Source organism: Silurus aristotelis, assembly GCF_946808225.1.
Source record: "Silurus aristotelis genome assembly, chromosome: 10".
NCBI lineage: Eukaryota > Metazoa > Chordata > Actinopteri > Siluriformes > Siluridae > Silurus > Silurus aristotelis.
In genome coordinates, this window is record NC_139583.1 from 30,012,987 (window position 1) to 30,036,543 (window position 23,557).

At 39.2% G+C, this 23,557-nt stretch overlaps 1 protein-coding gene across 2 annotated transcripts in view; it reads right to left on the reverse strand.

The window, feature by feature from the left end:
• The window catches only part of tspan4a (tetraspanin 4a), a 100,401-nt gene that overhangs the window by 57,555 nt on the left and 19,289 nt on the right, over window positions 1-23,557 (reverse strand). The window contains exon 1 of one of the 2 annotated variants that reach the window (XM_083553128.1): window positions 12,729-14,066. In XM_083553128.1, the coding sequence (XP_083409254.1) occupies window positions 12,729-13,040 (312 nt within the window). In that variant the 5' untranslated portion in view covers window positions 13,041-14,066. Of the gene's footprint in view, window positions 1-12,728; window positions 14,067-23,557 lie in introns of those variants that run through there. The other variant, XM_083553129.1, reaches the window with a different exon arrangement.

Genomic DNA, 23,557 nt, shown 5'->3' on the forward strand with positions numbered 1-23,557 from the left:
AGCTTTCATGGCATTATGTCTGTCTTGTTATGATGCAGAGTGAATACGCTGAGATTTCTTTCAAGGCATCTGGTTCTGAAACACGAACAGACGAGTTCCGCTTTCATGCCTGAATCTGCAGCCGAGTCGTTATCCACAAATAAACAGCTGTTATTTATTTTTTAGCAGAAGAAGAAAACACATTCCTGGATGTTCGACACCAATAAAAGCGAAGAAAAGAAAAATAGAAAAAGCTGACACCGGGTAATTTCTCGCTTTGTGCTCTGCAAACATGAAAATCCAGCGTGAACCTGAGAGAGCGAGTCAGTGTCTGAGCTTTACTCTGATCTTCTGCTGACGATGTGGAACAATGTGCAACTCTACAGAATTTCATTTAGAGTTTCAGATATTCATCAATTACAGCAACAGAGACGTCCTGAGATGTTCTTCAGCCTCCGAAAGACACAGAACAACAGACTGTCAGACAGACAGAGAAATAGTCAGGTAGAGAGAAAAAATGGAAGGCAGACAGACAGAAAGAATAGTAGACAGACAAAATAAATTACAGACAGACAGACAGACAGACAGACAGACAGACAGACAGACAGACAGACAGACAGACAGACAGACAGACAGACAGACAGAATAGTAGACAGACAAAATAAATTAGAGACAGAGAGAAAACAGACACAGACAGACAGACAGACAGACAGACAGACAGAATAAATTACAGAGACAGACAGACAGACAGACAGACAGAATAGTAGACAGACAGACAGACAGACAGACAGACAGACAGACAGACAGAAAGAAAGAAAGAAAGAAAGAAAGAAAGAAAGAAAGAAAGAAAGAAAGAAAGAAAGAAAGAAAGAAAGAAAGAACCTTTCTCCAAAACATTTCTAATGAAAAAAACAGAGATGGAAATTGGTCTATAGATAATGAGCTCAGGTTGGATCTGGATCTGGATCTGGCTGTTCCTGAGCGTAACATCACACAGACTGAACCTGGACTGTTTATCAGGTGAGCATCAGACACTCAAATATATCCAGTTTGAACAGGTTTTGAGTTACAGCTTTCGCAGCTTCACACAGATGGGACTCATTTCTGCATTTATTCCTTTCCCCTTTGTCCTTTTCTCTCCATTTCTTTTGTTTATTTCAATACAAAACCACCTGGAAATCTTCTGTTCAAATCTAATCTGATCTCAGTGTCTGATGCTCACCTGAGGAACAGTCCAACATCACAAAAAAACTCGAGCTCGATTATCTATAGACCAATTTCCAGTGTTTTAATGACAAACGTTCTGGAGAGAGTGAAGACTTCTCAAACACATCCATTCTCAAATAATTTGTACGAGCCTTGAGATGATTGATTCAGACGTCTGGAGACACTTTTAAACTTATCTCTTATTCATACACTCGTTTTTGTCTGCTCGTGTTGAAGCTTCATCTCCTGCTGTTACTTATAAAAAAAAAATCCTAATTCATCCTCTATCTCCCAATATTTCATTACCATCTGCAATCACAAATGATCTCCTGCTCCCGTTGCTCCAGGCTTCCCTCAGCGATCTGCTCCTGGACCACTATTTTTCACAGTTTATTCCCCCGAGACCTCGTGGTTTGTGAGATAATTGTGTGTGTGAGTCACGGCTAAGCTTGATTTATATTTCTTCACGACCATAAAAGGTAATGCGGAGAGAAAGAGCTGGGAAAAGTCAAACTGGTGAATTTACTGTGAACGACATCGGTCTTATGGGTTACCATGAAGATACCAAGTGTCACAAATAAGTGGTTTGAACCACTGGTCAGTGTGAATAGTGGATTGTGATTGGCTGGAAGTTCAGGTGTGAATAGTGGATTGTAATTGGCTGGAGGTTCAGGTGTGAATAGTGGATTGTAATTGGCTGGAGGTTCAGGTGTGAATAGTGGATTGTGATTGGATGAAAGTTCAGGTGTAAATAGTGGATTGTGATTGGCTGGAAGTTCAGGTGTGAATAGTGGATTGTGATTGGATGAAAGTTCAGGTGTAAATAGTGGATTGTGATTGGATGAAAGTTCAGGTGTAAATAGTGGATTGTGATTGGATGAAAGTTCAGGTGTAAATAGTGGATTGTGATTGGCTGGAAGTTCAGGTGTGAATAGTGGATTGTGATTGGCTGGAAGTTCAGGTGTGAGTTCAGACTGTTGGTAGTTTGCGTTTGTCAGTTGAATCTAAATGCATGCGCTGTTTATAAACACCTGTAACCATAGTAACATCCAGTTCCAGTTCTATCCTGAGTGACACAGCGATTGTACACATTTCCTAATGACCTCAGTGAGCTCCATGGAGGAGTTTAGCGTCTGGTGAAAGTTCTATAGTGAATATAGGGATTTTCATCCCTGCTCAAAGCGCAAGATAAATTCGAAGGAGAAGAAAATAAGGTAGAACAAAAAACAGAACCAGGATTTAAATCCAACAGCTTCATTATTAGAAGTCGGTGTGATTTGGAGTAGCAGAATTGGAGTCGTATATAAAATTTGTAATGAAATGAAGTTATTTTTAACATTCAGTCTCTGCAAACATCAATAAGAGCTTGAACTCCTCAATGCTGAGAGGTGACCAGTACCAGTACTTACACCATTTTAATGCTCTCCTGGCTGTTCTTTACCTCCATATTGTGCTCTACTGTCCTGTAACAACTCACACCTTCACATGGATTATCACTTATGCTCTGATAGTTGCATCGAGACAGAAAATGACATTTAAATCTGACCAGAGACGCTTTTGCATGTGCTCCTGGAGATCCAGGAAAATCCAAGGTTGTGAAGCTGCATAATAAAAATAAAAGGTGAAGAAGAATGTGAAGAATGTGCATCACATGATTTTGATGTGCGCTTCATAATACCACACGTCTAGCCATAGCTTATCCTTTACCTATCCCTTAAAATCCCAGTAAGTCTTCTGTAATTATACGTTAGTGAACAGAGAAACGTTTACAAATTCAATTGACATTTCAACCCTAAATCTCTCGATGACTGAAACAGCGCATTTTCTAGAATTCATGCAAATGATTTATGTATAAATTCCTCCATATTGTTAAACCCAGTCACATCTGCAGCTAAGCCCAAAACACTCTGACATTGTCTGCTTCAGTTTTGTCTTCATTACAGAAAAAATCCTCAGAGACAGACAGGGAGAAAAGGTCGAAGACACAGGACAAAGAAGAAACCAAAAAGGGGCAAAAAGTTGGACGTTCCTCTCTCTCCTGTGAGGTTCATTTAATATCTTGTCCTGTCTGAGCTGTAAGACGTCTCCAGTTCCTGATTCTCGGCTCCCACATGTCGCTCGATGACACACGTTATCTTCTCCTCCTGTAAACGAGTGCAGAGCAACAAAATCTCTTTCTCTCGCTCCCTAATATTGTGCTGTATTTCTGACTCGTCAGCATCCTGCTGATAAAAGCTAGCTACGGCATCCTGCGTGTACGGTTTCTGTGATCAGACGTCTTCAAGCACATTTTCATCACGTACTCCTTGTTGTTGTTGAGATGTTGATGTTTTCTCAGCACATCTCTCTTCCTCACAGCCATTCTGTATAACAAAGTGACAAAATGAGTCTGACAATGGAAGAGATTTTATGGAAATGTCAGCTCGGGAAAATCTTTCTAAACCTCTATTCAGAGCGGATCGGCTTTCCGTGTGGAGGTGTGTAATGTAATTATTATCACGCCGCCCCTGAGATTTTATTCAGAATCCGTCACATCAGTCGATTTTTTTAAGACGTATTTTACCTTCTCTGAAATGAACAACCGAAGTAACCGACATGTTGGTACATACTGGGTTCTGTTCTACAGGAAAGAAGTTCTAGGAAGTGTCTGCTTCTGGGACTAATTAAATAATGAAGCCAAACGGACGTTAGTCATGTAACCTTATAATTATTAATTGCCCAGGAACATCCCATAATGTGGCAAGCATATGTAAATATGGTGAAGACCAGGGGTGTAAGCAGTGTGACTTCAGGGTTAGGGATAGGTAAAGTGACATCTACATGAACTCCAGGACCTAAGGTTCCCCAGCGCATCACCCAGGGCATCACATTACCTCCTGTGGCTTGTCATTTTCCCATAATGCATCCTGGTGTCATCTTCTCCAAGTTAACCACGCCCATGTACCCGCCTTCCATTGTGACTACATGACCACCTTCTTCCATTGCCCAGTGATCCAGCTCTGATTCTCAAGTGTCCATTGTAGGAGCTTGGGGTGTGTACAGGGTCAAACCAACTGAGCTAATTACCTACAGTCCAATTCCCAACCTTTTTTTTTTTTTTTTTTTACCAATGTGCTAAAAGAGAGCTTTAGAACACACCAGGACTTCCTTAAGTTCTTAAAGAGTCATTAAAGCCTTTGTTCCTGTCTGTAGATTCTCTGTGGTCTACAAATCCATGGTCTGAGAATTATATTTCATATCATCTTTTTCCACAGCTCTCAGATATCACTCTCACTACTATAAAACATTCATCTCTATAGAGAACATTTTATTAACAATGACATTTATAAATCTTCTCTGCTGCGTCTTTTACTCTAGGCGGCCCTCAGGGATCGGATCTCGGGCTACTCTTGTTTACATTTTAGTTTTATTATGCAGCTTCACAACTTTGGATTCTCCAGGATGTACAGGATCAAGTGTGAAAGCGTGTCGGGTCAAATATCTTTTTTGGAGGATCTTCAACTATCAGAACATAAGTGATGAGCCAGGTGTATTTGTGAGGTGTTACAGGACATTAGTGCATGATGTGGAGGTGAAGAAGATCCTGGAGAGAATTAAAATAGTGTAAGGTCTCAATCCTAGTCATGGATTATCACCTTATACCATGGTCACTTTCCAGCATTGAGGAGTTCAAGCTGTTGTTGACGTTGTTGATGTTTGCAGAGTAAAACTTCATTTTCTTTACACATTTTACATACGACTCGTTACATCTGCAGTTCTGCTGCTCCGAATCACACACACTTCTAATACTAATAATGAAGCTGTGGAGTAACTGGATGTTACAATCACAATCCACTATTCACACCTGAACTTCTTACAGCCAATCACAATCCAGCATTCACATAAAATACTTATTATAAATAGAGTTCTCTTTATATAGTGTTTTTTTTGCAGGAACACCCCATGAGTGACGCCTGGAATAAAGCGGATTGACGATTTGTGATTGTCAGTGGAAATGAAATGTTGTGTGTAAGGCGGATAAAAGAAAACCCTGGTGAGATTTATACCTGTGATAGGAACAGATGAGAGGACTGCAATAAGTTCTTTATGGAAGGCTCAGATCGAGTAGCGGCGGAATGCTAACACTTTTCATGCTGCAATCTGTCACAAAATATAAAAATGTTGCTCTTGAGCAAACACAAAAGCTTTTCCTGTATTTCAGCCCTGCTGGATATCCATCTCCATCTCCATCTCCAATGTTCAGTATTGAAATCCTCCTCTTCACAGGGCTGAGCTCAGGCTGCCTCGCTGTGCTATTACTCGCGGCTTGTCGTTTAAAGTCGAAGGGTTCCTGACAAGATTTACACAGTTCCAGAGTGTCTCAATGAAACCACCTCTATTTCCTCTTTCGACCTGAAGCTAGAAAAGTACCATACATACACGAAAGAATAAACTGCTCTGTGGTGCTGTTGGAGAAAATTAATCAGTGATGATGATCTTATCCTTTTCTAGCTACATTTCACATCCAGGAAATACATTCTCACTTCTTTTTTAGCAGTTGTATGAGGCAGTATAAAAAAAATATCAAGAATAGTTTTGTAACACGCCCTGATCTTCCACATCTTTTAACCCATGAAAAGCAGATCTTCATGGCTTTGTGCACAGGAGCATTGTCATGCTGGAACACGTTTGGGTCTCCAAGTTCATCCAGTGACGTCCTAAACAATTGTGTAGCTCCAACTTGTGCAACCGTTTGAAGAAGAACCACATCTGGCTAAGAAAATTAGGTGTCTCAATATAAACATGTGATATTTTAAAAGAAGGAGAGTTTGGTGAAATTTTTTTCATTTCTTTAGCAATACAATAAAGTGCAAAAAAAATGCTGAGAAATTGGGTCACAAATTTCCTGTTGAGATTCTGCTCCAGTTTCTCCACACTGCACTGCAGGAAACCTTCTCAGAGATGGACAGAATGAAAGACAGGGAGAAGTGAAATAGAGGAAAAAAACGTCCTTCTGTCACATCTTCTGGTGATGTTGATTTGAATATATTCTCTTCACTCAGCTGGAGCATGTCTTCCTGCTCTCCCACACACTCCTCCTGTAAACGATTACAGCGTCATGTCAACACACACGCATGCATGCGCACACACACACACACACACACACACACACACACACACACACACACACACACACACACACAGGTTTCATTTTGGTATAAAACAATAGAACTATAATGTGAGGTTTTTCTCCACTGTCAGTGTCGGAGGCAGAAGGCAGCGTTTTTTTTTCTGGATGCTCAGTTTTTCTGGAGCTCGTGATGTTCTCTGACCTACATTATCTGCAAAGTAAAAATAACTTCTGAGCATAGTTCTGCACCATGTCTCCTTTCCTGCTCCTCTACTCATCTGTCAATTACATTCATCCCCCTTTGTGAATTTACAGCAGAATTGGATCCTCGTCCTTCTTCTATTCCTTCTCCTCCTCCTTCTCCTCCTTCTTTTCCTCCTACTTCTTCTCCTTATCATCCTTGTTCTTCTACTCCTCTCTCTACTCCTTCTCCTATCCCTCCTTCTCCTCCTCCTTTTCCTCCTACTTCTTCTCCTCCTCCTCCTTCTCCTCCTACTTCTCCATGTTCTTCTTCCTCCTCCACGCTCATCTCCTCTTCCTTCTCCCCCGTCTCCTCAGCGGTGTTAAGAAAGCCATGTCCGATGTTAACAAGATTGATTACTCTGAGTGTGGAGCGTGGAGCAATCTGGCTGTTTTTCTTTAGGCGTCTTAACAACCGTTGGAACATTTGAGCGTGTTTGGAGAACAGGAGCTGGGGAGGGTTTTGTAATTCCACTAGATCTATTCAGGCTGCAATTTACGCTCATCAAAGCACGCCTCAGGAGAAAAGAGGTCTTTTTCTTTCTGTCCATACAGAACTACACTTCCTGTTGTTCAAGCACTGAAGCTGCGTTTATCCTGCTTCCATTTCCATCTCCAGCCCTGTTGTATCTGATCATATCGAATCCTCATAGCAGCGTGATATCACACTCAATCCCTCAAATAAAACCCACCCACATCCGTCACCACGGAGCACTGTGCCGTTTACTTCGACGAGGACAGATCCAACTCGATCTAAATCAAAATATCAGGATGAAATACAACATCTGACCTGCAGTACAATACAAACTGCCTCAAAAACATCTTCACTGAGTTAAAACTGAGAGTAAAGTACAGAGTGTGGAGTGAGAGAAGGTGAGATCAGTTCACTTCAGCGAGCACTGAGACATTTCACCATCATCTCTCCTCTCCATTAACATCTCAAAAACATCTTGAAACATAAAACTCACAAAAAACAAGGATTTCTATCACTACAATAAAAAAATATCTGAATTATAATCTTATTTTATTTAGTTATTAGGAGAAGTAGAATTGCGGATAAAATCCCAATTCCATAACAGTTGGGAAGCTGTGCAGAATGTAAATAAAAAGATTTGTAAGATTTGTAAATCTCATAAACATCAATATACAAATCTCATATATTTACATGAATAAATATTTTATTCACAACAGAACATAGAAAACATATCAAATGTTTAAACTGAAAAAAAAATTACCATTTTAAACAAAAAAAATTAGGTCATTTTGAAATGGATAGAAAAATCACATCTGGGGCAAACTGCAAACATCTGGAAACTGAGGAAACCAGTTGCTGGAGTTTTGGGAGAGGAATGTTGACCCATTCTGGCCTGGTTATAGGAGTTAAACAGTCCTGGGTCTTTTTTTGTCATTTTTATTTCAAGATGCATCAAAAGAAATTTAAATGATGAAAGGTCTAGACGGCAGACAGACCAGTTCAGCATCCAGACTCTTCTACTACGCAGCCAATCTGTTCTCATAGATGCAGTATGCGGTTTATATACAAAGGTCTTCCTTAAATTGTTGTTCACACAGATTTGTGAAGTTCTGCCCATCTTCACTTCTGAGACTCTGCCTCTCTAAGATACACTATTTATACGCCATCATCTTACAGATCTGCTGTCAATTAACCTCAAATGTTCTTCCAGCTCTTCCACTTACTGTTGTTGTCTCTGTCCCAACTTTTCTGGAACGTGTTGCTGCCATCAATATGACCTTGTTTTGACCTTAAATCGGACCAATTTCCTCAGTTTAAACATTTGATATGTTTTCGATGTTCTGTTGTGAATAAAATATTGGTTTTTAAGATTTGAGGTTTAAAATGTTCACTAATCAATGGATCTTTGAGGAGATTAATGGTGAACAGAAATCATGGACAAATGATCAATTGAATCCAAAATCATCAAACTGATTGTGTTGCAGGTTCTGCCTCCTGCCACGAGACGTGACACAAAACTAGAGACAAATCAGAAAGAGGGATGTGGAGAGAGTAGTTCTCTATGGCCACCACTTTCATGGGTTTATCTTGTTAATACTTCTCCAGTGCACCTGTTGTCAAGTTCATTTGCCCCAAAGTAAGTGACGCTGATTCACAATCACTTCTGCTTCCTTACTGAACAGACTGATCTCCCTGAATGGACTTGGTGTTACACTGTGATCATTCCGTGTTTTTGAGCAGTGTTCCTGAGTGGTTTAGAGTTTTTGAGAGACACATGCATGTTCCTCGGTAATGTAACGATCTGAAGATTTACTTTGACCAAACAAATCAATAAATGTCCAGATGTTCCACTTTATTTTCATAAAAAAATCCTTTCTTAGCATGAAGAGCAGCTTTACTCTCTCAGCATCCGGACACTTCGTTTCTCCAAACGTTCAGCTGAAACACTGCTGTAAAATAAAATCGTTTTTCTCTTTGAAATAAATATAAGAGTTACATGTCGAAAATAGCTGCAGGGGTTTTGCCCTGAGTGACGCTCGTGTGTGTGAGAGGAAGTGTGAAGATAGAATATTAGAAACACACAAAAACTGAGAAATGATTATTCTTTAAAATAATATCTTTCAAATATATTTTTAATATTGAAATATGTATATAACGTATACATTTTACATATATTCGTCATAATGATGGTGTTAAGAGGTGGATTTGTTCAGTTAGGACACTACTGCAGGAACAGGGGTGAAACACACGGCCTGATACTGCTGTATCGTATCGTATCGTATTGTATCATATCATATAGTATCGTACCGTACCGTATCGTATTGTATCGTATCGCTTCACCTCTGAGAGTTGATGTGATATTAATGTGATCGGGTTCCTGTAAGCTAAATTTAGTTGTATCATTCAGAATCTTTTTTTCGTAAATAAATAAATAATGTGTACTAAGATGGGTAATGCATGCGTGTGTGTGTGTGTGTGTATGTGTGTGTGTGTGTGTGTGTGTGTATGTGTGTGTGTGAGACAAAATGGTAGATGCAGCTCCCTGCCCAGTGAAGTGCTTCTTCTCATCAGAGCAGTAATTTGACTAATGGAGGCTTTTCGGAGGTGAAAATATGTCCAAAGTGTGTAATAGAAAACGCCTACAGAGCCTCAGAGCTCACTGCCGTGTCTATGTTTTGATCTTTTCCTCCCACTAATCACAGAGAAACTGGAACATATCGGCCCGGGAGCCTCGGAGCCCCGGATCGGCCCTGGTGCTCCTGACAGGCCATGATTTAAACAGCATGAGGGTCACTGCGGGACCACAGGGGGCGAGAACGACTAATACAATTATAAATGTCAGTGAGACAGAAGAGGATATTATGATTAGAAGCTTAGAATTCTATCAAATACACACACACACACACACACACACACACACACACACACACACACACACACTACAAATCTACTGCGCATAGATGAAAGAAATATAGACAAGAATTTCCAATTAGAAGATCAGCCTGGAGCAGCAATAAAAGAAAAAATATATAATATATAAGAAAGAAAAAAAAAAAAAAGAAAAAAAAAACAGTAATCTGGTTTCAGATTGGACTGAAATTAGATTCTGAGCCTTGACACTAAACGTCCAATTCAGTTATGTGTTTTTGTTCACGTTTTGTCAGATGCTGATCTGATTTTGCAAAAAAAAAAAATTTTTAATAATGTAAAAAAAAATTACATCCTCCTGCTTGTTTTTCAATTTTGACTAATTGAAGAAAAAAGAAATTAAAACAAATTTTATACAAAAAGGTAAAAAAAAACTATATATAAATAAAAGGAAAAATTTTCCTTGTTTTCATTGTGAATCTATGTGAACGAAACAAATAATTTTTTCGCTTCAATTGTCCTTTTTTGTTTTATTTGTTTTGTATTTCCATTTGATATCTAATAATTTTTAGACTTTTTAAAATAAATAAACAATGTAAAAAAATTTAAGACAGGCAGGACGTCACTTTCTCCACAAACCACAGTGACCTCAGCAGAAAGAAATCATTTCTCCCTCTTTTATACATTTCTCTTGGGTTTTTTTTTTCTGTTTAAAATTTTTATTTGATCTGTAAGGATTTAATAAATAAAATATTATTGTATATAAATGTATTATTTCCATTATATCTCCTATCCACAGTGCAGGATTTTGGGTGGTGTTACATTGCGCCCTGTGGAGTGAACACCTGTAGTGAATGTGTGTGTGTTTGTGATTCGGCCTGAATGTAATAATGAGAAAGTGATTCTGGTTACAAACAATGAGCTGATACTCGATTACAAAACTCTCACACACTTCTGCAGGAAATCCAACACTCGTCTGGGTCCGAGCACAGACCTCAGATTGAGTTACATCTAATCTACAGCTTGGATGCTGGGGTTGAAAACACACACACACACACACACACACACACACACACAAAACGTCGAACAGATGTGAGCTGTTGTGTGATGCCGGTGTCTATTAATGTACACTTAGATCCTGCAAATGGCAACAAGCCGCCTACACACTCACGTGGACTCACACTGTGCAGTGAGAATGAGTGTGTGTGTGTGTGTGTGTGTGTGTGTGTGTGTGTGTGTGTGTGTGTGTGTGTGACAGAGAGAGAGGAAGAATTTCAGAGTCTAATCTCATCTATATCAGAGAGGTCCAGAGGGACACACAAAAAGATAGAGCGAGAGAGAGAGAGGAGAGAGAGAGAGAGAGAGAGAGAGAGAGAGAGAGAGAGAGAGAGAGAGAGAGAGAGAGAGAGAAATGTAGAGAAAGCAAAAGAGAGAAAGAGGGAGAAAGAAAAAGAATGTTTAAACATTTTTCATGATTTCATTTTCCAGTCTGTTTTTCAACGATCATGAATGAGATTTTGACTATTTGCAAAAAAAAAAAAAAAAATGTGATTAAATAATGACAAATAAATTCATTATTGTTTTAATTATTATTTAAAAAAATCCAGATAGAAAAAATAATAATTTTACAGTTTTCCTTATTTTTATGGTGAATGAAGGAATGCAACAAAGACAGGGTTGTATTTATTTTTTCATTTTCTTTTTTTTTTCGCATTTTTAAAAGAAATAAAAAGGTTACAAATATAAAACAGGAGGGACGTCACTTTTTCTAAAGGTAGACAGAAAGGTAGAGAACAAAGAAAAAAGATAGAAAAGAAAAGAGGGGGCGAGAGAGGGAGGGAGAGAGAGAGAGAGAGAGAGAGAGAGAGAGAGAGAGAGAGAGAGAGAGAGAAAGAATGAGGTGGTCCAATAGAAATATAACATCACAATATATTTCTCTGACACGTGATATCTACTGTACAACACAAAATGTAATTTATAATAAAATTGCTGACTCGTCCTGTACGTATCACCAGTTCATCCAATCAGATGTTTTTTGGTCATATAAGCCCCGCCCCCTTTAAAACTTTTCTCCAACAGGCCAGATATTATATAATGTGTGTGTGTGTGTGTGTGTGTGTGTGTGTGTGTGTGTGTGTGTGTGTGTGTGTGTGTGTGTGTTTACATGCTGTGTTTTACTTACAATATCTCCAAACTTGTGACATCATAATATAATCGATTATAATCGAAATATGAAACAGTCACATGACCCAGCTTTGAGGTACTGGGACTGGCGGATCGTCATGGTAATGCACAACCTCTACATCCTACAGGCCTTAAACCCTCTGAAGGCTACCAGCATGCACAGCGAGAACACACAGTGAGTACACACAGTCAGAACACACAATGAGAACACACAGCAGGAACACACAGTGAGAACACACAGCTGGACGACACTTCACACTCGAGCCTCTCATTCAGGAGCATTACATTTAAAGTCAGGAGAAAGAGAAAAAGAGAGAGACTAATTTGAAAGAATAATGACTTCAGTGGTGTGGAAAAAAGAAAATATGTGGAAAAAAGAATCCTGACACACACACATACACACACACACGCACACAAACTAAATCCTGAATCTTTAATCTTACTTCAGAAACCACAAAGAAATATTTTCAGATTAAATAAAAGTTAAAAATGGCTTAAAAAGCATTACATTGTTAGAGCCGTCTTTTTGATTATCTCACACACACACACACACACACACACACACACACTCACACACACACACACACACACACACACACACACACACACACACACACACACACACACACACACACACTTGGAGGTGTTGGTGTTGGCAGCACTCACCCAGAAGAGCAGGTTGAAGAACACCATGGCGTATCTCAGGGCTCTCATGCAGCCCTCAGCCATCCTGCAGCGCCGCAGCTCTAAAAGGAAAATGAAGGAGAGGTCGAGGTAAAACACCACGTACTTTCTGCCCTGCGCCGTAGCGTAACCCGCTTTGGCTGTTTTCGTCCCCGGGGCCGTGCGGAAGCTGAAACCGAAAGGTGCACCGTGGCGCTCGCGTTCGCCCCCAAAACAGAACGGGGGCGACCTGGTCTTACTGTCCATAGAGGGACTCCGGCGGTACGGGGTTTCATCCGTGCTCGAGCGACGCATCTTCAGATTAGAGGAGGCCGCTGAGGCCCCCAAGGGCCAAACAATCCCCACTTTGTCACAAAAAAAAACAAGGAACAGGTTTTGTTGTAATTTCGGGGACAAAAGAAGGTCAAGGTGTGTGTGTGGGCGTGTCTGGGTAAATGGGAGTGTCTAGGTAAGTAGGCGGGACTGGATAAATAGGCGTGTCTGGGTGTGGCACAAAGTTTACATCGTTCCAAAAGGCACGAGACATGAGATCTCAGTTGCGATGAGGATATTAAAAATCATCAAAATATATACTTGCTCTTTAAAAGTTCCTCTGTAAATCCAGCTTCACGTTCAGCTACACCTTCAGCCCAAAACTTTAAAATTCAGGTGGGTTCTGACCTGCTTTGCCACCTGCATTTCAAACAGTTAGTCTTTTTGGATTGCAGTATCTCCTTGAAATTCTCCTTTACCTTCACCACTACCTTCACCTTTACATTCACGTCCACAATTGCCAAAAAAACCCTGAACTTCAGGTGAGCTTGTCCTTCAATCCCACACACTGAAGTGCTCCAGATACGAGCTGAATATAGCTTGATGCGAGACAGGTGAGACAGAAAGGTAAGACAGACAAGTGAGACAGTCTCACTCATCAAAACCCATCCTAAACTTCCCAAGCAGTCCTCCAGAAAGGATAAAAAAAAAAGAAAATCCTCTGCTTGACTTCAATGTCCAGAGCTGTGGAGAAAGTGGACCTGGATCCACGTGACTCTGCGTCCTACTCCATCCTTCCACGCTCTCCACCTGCGCTTTAGCTCTGCTTTCTTATTCCTTCCACTTTCCTCTCGACCTTCTCTGCAAAAAAAAAACCCTCCACGCTCTCGGTTCTGATCCAGATATTTCCAGCTGCACAATCAGTCTCAGTTATTCACACATCATCTGGATTTTATCTCTTTTCTTGATGCATTCCATGAAAAAACTAAAAAGCTGGATCGTTTTTCTATCCAGCATGCAGAAAGAACACTGCAGCACCGATGCTCCAGTCCAATCTCACTGCCTCGAGCGCCCTCCTCTCCTCTCCTCTTTCTCTCCCTCTCCCTCTCCCTCTCTTTCTCCCTCTCTCTCTCTCTCTCTCTCTCTCTCTCTCTCTAACACCCACTCAGAGCTCAGAGACCTGTTCTGCGAATTGCCTCCTCCTCCTCCTCGCAGAATCCTTTCGTTTTTTTCTCTTCTTTCCACGCCTCCTTTCTGCATCCTTCTAGACCAATGGGAGGGGTGTGTCCCAATTCAACACAAGCCTTAGCCACGCCTCTTCCCTGCACAGCTCGTCCAATCGTGTGCCACTACCACCCTCCCCTTTGTTTCCTGCGCGGATATAAAAAGGACGAGCCGCATCACTTCTCCTATCGCTTACATCTCATCTGCTTGTGCTTCTGTCTACATACATTTCCATTGGAGATAGGATTTAGATCAGATTTTAATTAGAAAAATATCATTAATAACACAAGGACATTTCATTAAACCGCAATTTGGATTTTCTTTACAGTTTTATACAAAAAATTTAAATGTACATACATTACAGTTTTGAATAAACACTGAGGTTTGTCCAGATTTTTACTTATAAAACTGATATACTGCAAATGATACAAGAAATCATTCATTTCATGACATTTAGCTCAGAGAAGACGAATAAAAAGGAAATGTCAAAAGCTCTCGAAAGGTACCAAAGGTGTTTTTTTTTTTTTTTTTTTACACGTGAATTTTTCAGCCTCTGACACACTGCAGAGATACAAAGCTGGAAATGTGTACAATCGCTGTCTCACTCTGTATTGAACTGACACTGGATGTTACTATGGTTACAGGTGTTTATAAGTAGCGCTTTCATTTAGATTTAACTGACCACAAAACTACCTGTATGTTCTGAACTCACACCTGAACTTCCAGCCATTAAACCAATAGTCCATGATGTATTTAAAAAAAAAAAAAAAACATCAGAATTCTGTATTACATGATGTGGATCACAAAATTCATCAAAGTACCTACAAGCCCATTACAGGGTAATATAATAATATTGTAAATAGCCAGTACCATTACAAAACCAGTAAAAACCAGTGTAAACCATTAGGAGACATTTTAAATGATTAAGAACCCTTTATTAGATCATTCTTCATTCATAGATCTCTGAGTAGCCGGGCAGGGCTTTAAACCACCAACTTTCTGATCGGTAACCTTAACCACCAAACTACCACGTCTCCTTCATAAACCACTATAAACCATTAGAAAACATTATGAACAATTTAAACCCATCTGAAAACATGAAAAAGTATAAGGAACCAACTCCTTTACCTCACAAACACCTACTAACTAAAGACTCCACTAAATAAATGTGTTTAGCCTCGACTTGAACACTGAGACTGTGTCTGAGTCCCAAACACTGATTGGAAGGTTGTTCCATAACTGTGGGGTTTATAAGAGAAACATCTGCCCCCTGCTGGAGTCTTCATTATTTGAGGTACCAACAAATAGCCTGCACCTTTTGATCTAAGTAGGCGTGGAGGATCATCCTGGTACAGAAGTTCACTCAGATACTGCGGCGTGAGAGCGTTAAGTGCTTTATACCTCAGTAGTAGTATTTTATAATCAGTGTGAGATGGAATTGGGAGCAGTGTAGATGATTAAAACAGGGCTGATGTGATCATATTTCCTAGATCTAGTGAGGACTCTTGCTGCTGCATTCTGAACTAACTGAAGCTTATTTCTGCACTTACTCCAACACCCAGACAGTAAAGCGTTACAGTAGTCTAATCTAGATGTTACAAAAACATCTACTAGTTTTTCTGCGTCCTGTAACGACATCACATTTCTAATTTTAGCAATATTTCTAAGGTGAAAGAAGGAGATCCTGGTGATATTATTCACGTGAGACTCAAAGGAAAGACTTGGGTCAACTATCACACCAAGGTCTTTGACTGCTGTACACACTGAAACAGAAACACCATCCAGAGATGCTACAGAATCAGAAAGTTTACTTCTAGCTGCATGTGGTCCTGGTAAAAGTACTTCTGTCTTATCTGAGTTGAGCAGAAGGAAGTTATTAAGCATCCACTGTCTAATGTCCTTTACACACTCCTCAACATTGTTAAGCTGATCTCTCTCATCTGGCTTTGCTGAAATATACAGCTGTGTATCATCAGGATAGCAATGGAAGCGAATACCATGTGTATGTATAATTTCACCCAGAGGCAGCAGATATAAAGAGAAAAGCAGTGGGCCTAAGACAGATCCTTGAGGAACACCAAACTTTACGTCAGAGAGTGTGGAGAACTCACTATTTACATCAACAAACTGATAGTGATCAGTCAAATAAATTTATTCCAACAACGTTCTCAAGTCCAGCAAACAGGAGATTATGATCAATGGTGTCAAAAGGTCGAGCAAAACAAGTGAGGAGACAAAAACTCTGATCAGAGGCCAATAGCAGTCATTTACCACTTTAACCAGCACTCTCCTAATTATAAAAGATTAGGAACCACAAAATACATTATAAATCATTATAAACCAGCAACATCCATTAGAATTCATGAGGGATGATTATAAATAATTAGCAACCAGTATAAATCATTATGAACCAATATGCCATTATAATTCAGTTGGAACCACTATAAAACATTATAACCCATTAGCAACCAGTATAAATCATAAACCAATAGGAACCACTATAAAACAATATAAAACATTGGCAACCAGTTATAAACCTTAAGGAACCATTATTATCCAGATAAAACCATTGGGAACCATTAAAAACCATTAGGAGTCTGTAATGTTTTCTGCTTTTGTTTTAAACAGTGTGCATAAGAACTGTGATAATGATACTGAGCTGTTTCCAAACGTGTTCATAATACAAAAATGTCTATGTATCTGTGTGTGTGTGTGTGTGTGTGTGTGTGTGTGTGTGCGCATTTTAAGCACTGATTTCCCACTCGTCTGCCACAACAGAGTTGATCCTTAATACTGAAATTAAATTGCTATATATTGCAATCTGTTGCTTCAAATCTAAAAACTCAGTTATTCAGACCGCTGATTTGCAGCAACACATCCCAAATTATTTTACATCATCGTCGTCATTAAAACACACACACACACACACACACACACACACACACACACGCAGAACACTAGTGAACGGTATAGATTACATCCCGGATTTGATTTAATAAATTCAATGTTTCGCTCACAGACTCAATGAACAAGAGAGGAATAAAATATTCATTGATTTTAAAAACACTACTTGAAACACAAGTTTGCTAAAATCGCTAGCAAGCTACTAACGACAACAAGTAACAAGGTTCAATTAAAATGTTTCTGATTAGAGGTTATATATTGTGTTTTAAATAAGTGGGGTATAATGTTTTGCTAATGATGTACAAATATTGGCGAATGCAGTTGTTAGCATACTGGTGCACAGTATAATTATTAGCAAGGTTAATATTAAGCTACAATCATTAGGCCGTATTGCCGCTGGCTAACACGCGGTAAATCCGTCATTCAGAACATAATATTATTTCCTTTAAACAATGGATCACTTTGCTAACAAGTTAGCGAACATTATGTAAATCGTAATCAAGGAAGTGTGAAGGCCACGTTCATTATTTCTCTGCGGTGCTTCTGCAATGTTTTAAAATAAAACAATGTCCTGCCTTTCGGCTTTTTTAATGAATAATAATTAGAGTGTGTTGCTCGTAGGTGAAAATGAAACGTCTAACGCAGGGGCTCTGTGTTGCTTTGCGGCCATGGTGTGTGTGTGTGTGTGTGTGTGTGTGTGTGTGTGTGTGTGTGTGTGTGTTTTCTGCTTTAACACACCTAATCCTGCTTATTACCAGGCTGATGATGAGCTCATAGGAGAGAGAGGACGTGTAAAAGCCCAGAAAACGTGACAAAGCGGTGTGCGATCATTTATAAATGTACCTGAGTGAACTTTAATAGCATCATATTATTAATAAATAATGATAAATATCCACTTTGTGTATGTGTTGTGGGGTCCCAGGGAACGTCCTGGGAACAACCGGTGTTCCCGGGATACAAACCGGATCCTCTGTGACTCCGCCCACAATTAGCAGGAATGTTCTGTAAGTCGTCATCAGTACACCTGGATTCCCGGTGCATTATGGGTAAGATTTATCTAAGGGTGATACTGTTAGCATGTAGGAGACGGTGAGACATGATGAAAAGTGGGACGGAGTCTCGAGTGTGAGAGAACGGTGAGGAAGAACATGGAACGGATGAGACAATGATTGAGAGAGAGAGAGAGAGAGAGAGAGAGAGAGAGAGAGAGAGAGTAAAATATTGCTGCTCTTCAATACCAAACTCTGTTGTAAATATTTTAGAATGAAAGATAAGCTTCTGTATCAAAACCTAGACTATATTACTTGTCTTTTTCTTTTTTTCTCTTTCTCTCTCTCTCGCTCTCTAGAGTACACTTAAATAGATAAAAATAGGAGCAGTGAGTAGGAGTGTTTAAATCCCATTCACACACCATGCAGGGAAAACAGTGTGTGTGTGTGTGTGTGTGTGTGTGTGTGTGAGTGTGTGTGTGTGTGTGTGTGTGTGTGTGAGTGTGTGTGAGTGTGTGTGTGAGTGTGAGTGTGTGTTTGTTGTATTCCTCTGATACCACAACTCTGAAATAACTACATTATTTGTTTGTTTGTTTGTTGCAAACATAACAGTTGATGTTAAATAGTACTGAACTTTATTTAAGGAATGTTAAACTGTACTGAATCACAGAAATTTGCTAAAGGAAATAAATATGAATACATTCATTTAATAAATATAATCATATAATTTATAAATTATTAATATTAAATATAATATATAGCTCTCCGTGCAGCGCGCAGTCTCGCGTATAATAACCAACAGCACACGGCTTAATGTGGTCAGTGTTTCGCCACTAGAGGCCGCTCTTGTAATCACAGCAGACTGGAAGCCAGAACAAACTATCGGTGCCAATTTATCGACAAAACCGATAAATCAGTCGACCTCTAATCATGATGATGATGATGATGAAGGAAAAATGCTTAAATATGATCAGGAAAAGGATGGTGATGATGATTATGAGGATGATGCTGATGAAAGAAAAGGTGATAGTGATGATGATGAGGAGGCTGATGGTACTGATGATGTGGTAATGATTATGTTGATTATGAGGATGATGTTGATGAAGGTGCAGATGATGATTATGAGAATGAAGGTGATTATGAGGATAAAGGTGAAGTGTTGATGATGATGATGATGATGATGAATATAATAATGAAGATGATGGGTGTTTTGATTTTCTTGCAGAACGCTGTGGGTTTCTGATCCTGGGTGAGGAGTCACAGCAGGAACTGATGGATAATGACAGAGAAGGGAATTATCTCATCATTTCACACCAGGAATACAAATCATCTACAGATCATCTGCACTGAACTGTCACACAACAAACCTTTTATTCTATTTATATTCAGTATCTATATTCATATGATTTAATAAAGGATGTGATTCACATCAGATTCAAAACTTGTACTGAAAAAAAAAACGCATATTCGGCGTTTAATGGTACAAGAATTCGGTTCTAAAATGCTTTCATTGAGAATGTGATAATGTTCTCACACATTTGTTGTTCTAAACCTGTATTTCTTCTGTTCGAAAGAAACTTAAAGAAACAATCGGATTTGGAACTATATATATGTTTTGGGTGAACTGTCCCTTTACAAAAGAAATTACAATCGTGATAAAATACTGAATATAAGAACAATTCAGTGCATAAACTTCCCCACATACATGTGTTTATAGATCATTTCAGACAACATTCCTACTGCCAAATCATCTCAATGAGAAACCCGTATCTTCTTCTGCTGGTGCACAATTGAATCAATGTCAAGTGCCTCCCTAAACTCAGTAAAAAAGATCATCCTGCCTGAAAAACACGTTTTTCACTGTCAATTTTTCTTTTCTTTTCACTCATTTTGTGAACGGTCTCAATAGCTCACATATCCTACTCACTATAATTACTAGGGTGACCGTCACAAACTAGCGCCCTCTCCTGGTTGGACAATTTACATCCTAATATAAATGCAGTCTCTTCATTGTTTTTTTGCGATTAGACTGACTCCTGCATTTAAAGATACTGCGAGCCGCCAGCTGCCCCTCCCTGAATTAGTTATAACTCCTTTGGCAGCAATTACATCCTCAAGTCTTTTTGAGTTTAACACAACAAACGTCACACACCTGGAATACGTTTTTTTCTGCTATTCAGGTCCTTTTCATGGCTAAACCAACGGGACTGAATGACATTAGTAGGTGTTTACGGATCAAATATTCAGATCTTAATCATTTTAAATAAATACCGTCTTTAACAATCAAATGAATGCTCCAGGTTTGGAGCAAATATCAGAACCAGAAGAAAAAAAAAAAAACATTAGATTTTTGGAATGGTTCCAAATATGGTCAAGGTTACAGCAAGGTCACGTGTCTGAAATAGGTTTTCAGTAGCTTCCTCAATGTTTGGAGTGAACTGTAGATGATATGAATAACTGTCATCATCATTATTGGTTTGGATTCTTTTCTTTCTGTGTTTATGTTCCTAAAATATCAGGATGGTTCCATTAGGAAGCAGGACGCGGTGCTGCTGGGAGTGAAATGATCTCCTCTAAACTTTTATTATAAAGTCGGTATGGTTTCCTGAGCAGATCTTTTTTTCTTTTAATAACAGAAAGTCAGTGTGAGTGTCTCATGGCTCCATCGATAAAATTAGATTCATTTCTTTTATGTAATTCAGCACAGTTTGGATAGAAATATGGGAGAAATGGGGTTTTATTTTATTGAGGCTGATGAGAAAACACCTTCATTAGTTTGTATATTTATAACCCTCGTGTGTCCTTTCGTTCCCTGGTGAAGTATACGCTCGCACTGACTCTCTGGTTTTCTTCCTTGTTTGTGTTTTTTGATCTCACCTGGTGTTGGAAGATTTCTTTCTTAGTAACAGCTGTAAAGTCCTGAAATCCTATCCGTCTGAGACTGAGGATATACCAACAACAAAAAACAGCTCCTTTTCGTATCGTAACTTTATAATCCTGAAAAAAAAAAAAAACTTTGAAGATCTTTCTGGGGGAAAATAACAGCTCGTCTTTAATAAGTTTATTTTATTATTATTATTGTTGTTTAATAAAGAGCATTATATAAATCAAATTTTAGAGAAATCCTTTTATGAGATTTTAAAAAAAATTCAGCTTTCAAAAAATACAATATATTTATTATATATACTGTACCTATAGCTGACACGTTCCTCTCTCTCTCTGTCTCTCTCTCTGTCTCTCTCTCTCATATAGATAGATAGATAGATAGATAGATAGATAGATAGATAGATAGATAGATAGATAGATAGATAGATAGATAGATAGATAGATAGATAGATAGATAGATAGATAGATAGATTAAAAAAAAGGTGGTATCAAAGAGTTTGGAGATTAATGATGTAACTGGTGCCGTTCTGACTGCGTGTGTTCCCACGCTGCGATTTCATCACGGACAGCAAGTAAGAACAAAGAGCAAACGTGCACAAATCTGCCATGGAGACGTTTGACATGACGTACGTTTGACATACGGCGCCGCTGTAACGAGTCGTTTGAGGTGTTTCGAACACCACACGGGCTTCAAAAGCGAAAGAACATCACTGGAAGACCACAAGGGATCAGAAAGACCTTCGAGGAGCTCAACCCCTGAAAATGGCGAAACCGTTCAGCAACTCGTGCATGAGGATTGCCGGAGAACAATCCACATGATCTCACTTCCACACCCAAACTACTCACCAGATTTGGTTCTGGTGGACTTTACCTTTTTTCTGAAGATGAAGATCCAGCTTAAAGGTTGCTGTATTGACACCATTGCAGAGATCCGGCAGAAATGGCAGAAGATGCTCGACAGGCTTCAAAACGAAGACTTTCAGGACACGTTCCAGAAGAACACCAGGAGTGAAGTAGTGGGATAGTGATAGGTGATAGTGTGGAAAAAAAGAACTTTCTTGAGCGAGTCTCCAAAACATCTGATACCTCGTATGTACACAGTATATATATATATATATATAGTGTCATGTTTGCCTGTTATCAGGTCGTAGTTGGTGTTAAAGGACTGTCTTTTTTTTTACTGCTACACATGTGATTGTTATGTTTTATCACCTCCCAAAGTTATTTAATCCAATTTGATTCTGTATGTTGATGCAAAATTGTTGTTCTTCCCCTGAGCTTCAGTCCAGTCAAGCTTTCAAATTAAAAAGCCCATAAACACACTCCTGCTGCATCTGTATTCGGATTGGTTCAGAACACAATTTCTGCTCGTTCCCAATAATGCATTTTTTTACTAGAAGAATAACAATTAAATGAACCCATTCACACGTGAAGCCTGTGGTCCTCTAATGGGCTTCTGCTCAGATATCAGCTTAATCCTCTATTTTAATAATTTTCTCTGTCTATTTTAACAATATCTGAGCAAATGAGACACCATGGAAACGTCCATTATCCATCATTCGTCAGAAAATGAGATATAAGACCTCACATGGTGTTGGTTTTGGAGGTGTGTGTGTGTGTGTGTGTGTGTGTGTGTGTGTGTGTGTGTGTGTGTGTGTGTGTACAGCATTGTGTTCACACTCCAGAGATTTGGACTGTGTGTTTGTCTGTGATGGTTTGCTGTTCTGGTTAATTGCCATCGAAATCCCTTTTCTATTGCATCTAACCGTATTAGATGAGATTTAAGGAGAGACGATGTGCCCAGAGAGCAGAACTGAGGGATTCAGGGATATAATCCGTCTCTCATCAGCACTGCAATAACACCACCTTCACATTCCTCTCGCACAAACACTCACAGGGTTCTGTAGCGACTGGGTGGGAATCACAAATCTTTCCCAATCGCGGATCTCAAAACAAAGTAATAATAAGGTGCCGAATGATGCAGGAATTCAACAAGCGATCGGAAAAAGTCTTTCATTTCTCACATGAAAGAGGAACTTCAGACACATGAATGAGATCAGACAGATTTCTGTTAGAAAAGTAAACACTGAAAATGAGATCGTAAATTTGTTCAAATTACATTTCTCACAGACATGTTGATGGGATGTGAGTGCGTCGTGGTCGGATTAGACTGAGATTCAGTGTTTGGTCCCATTAATGCTCAATTTGTTACCTTAAAAAAAAAACTGATTTCTGTCCTTTTCTTCTTTCTGATTGGTCAGAATTCATAAAATAATTGGAGCACGGGGGAAGATGGGCGTCGACATGAATCAGGATAACCATCATGAGCTGATTATCAGACAAGGATAATAGAGTGATACATACAAATATCAAGAAAGAAAGAAAGAAAGAAAGAAAGAAAGAAAGAAAGAAAGAAAGAAAGAAAGAAAGAAAGAAAGCTCTATGGAGTGCGAGTGTGTGTTACAGTGACAGAGAGACTGAAGAATGAGTAAGTGAGAGAGAGAGAGAGAGAGAGAGAGAGAGAGAGAGAGAGAGAGAGAGAGAGAGAGAGAGAGG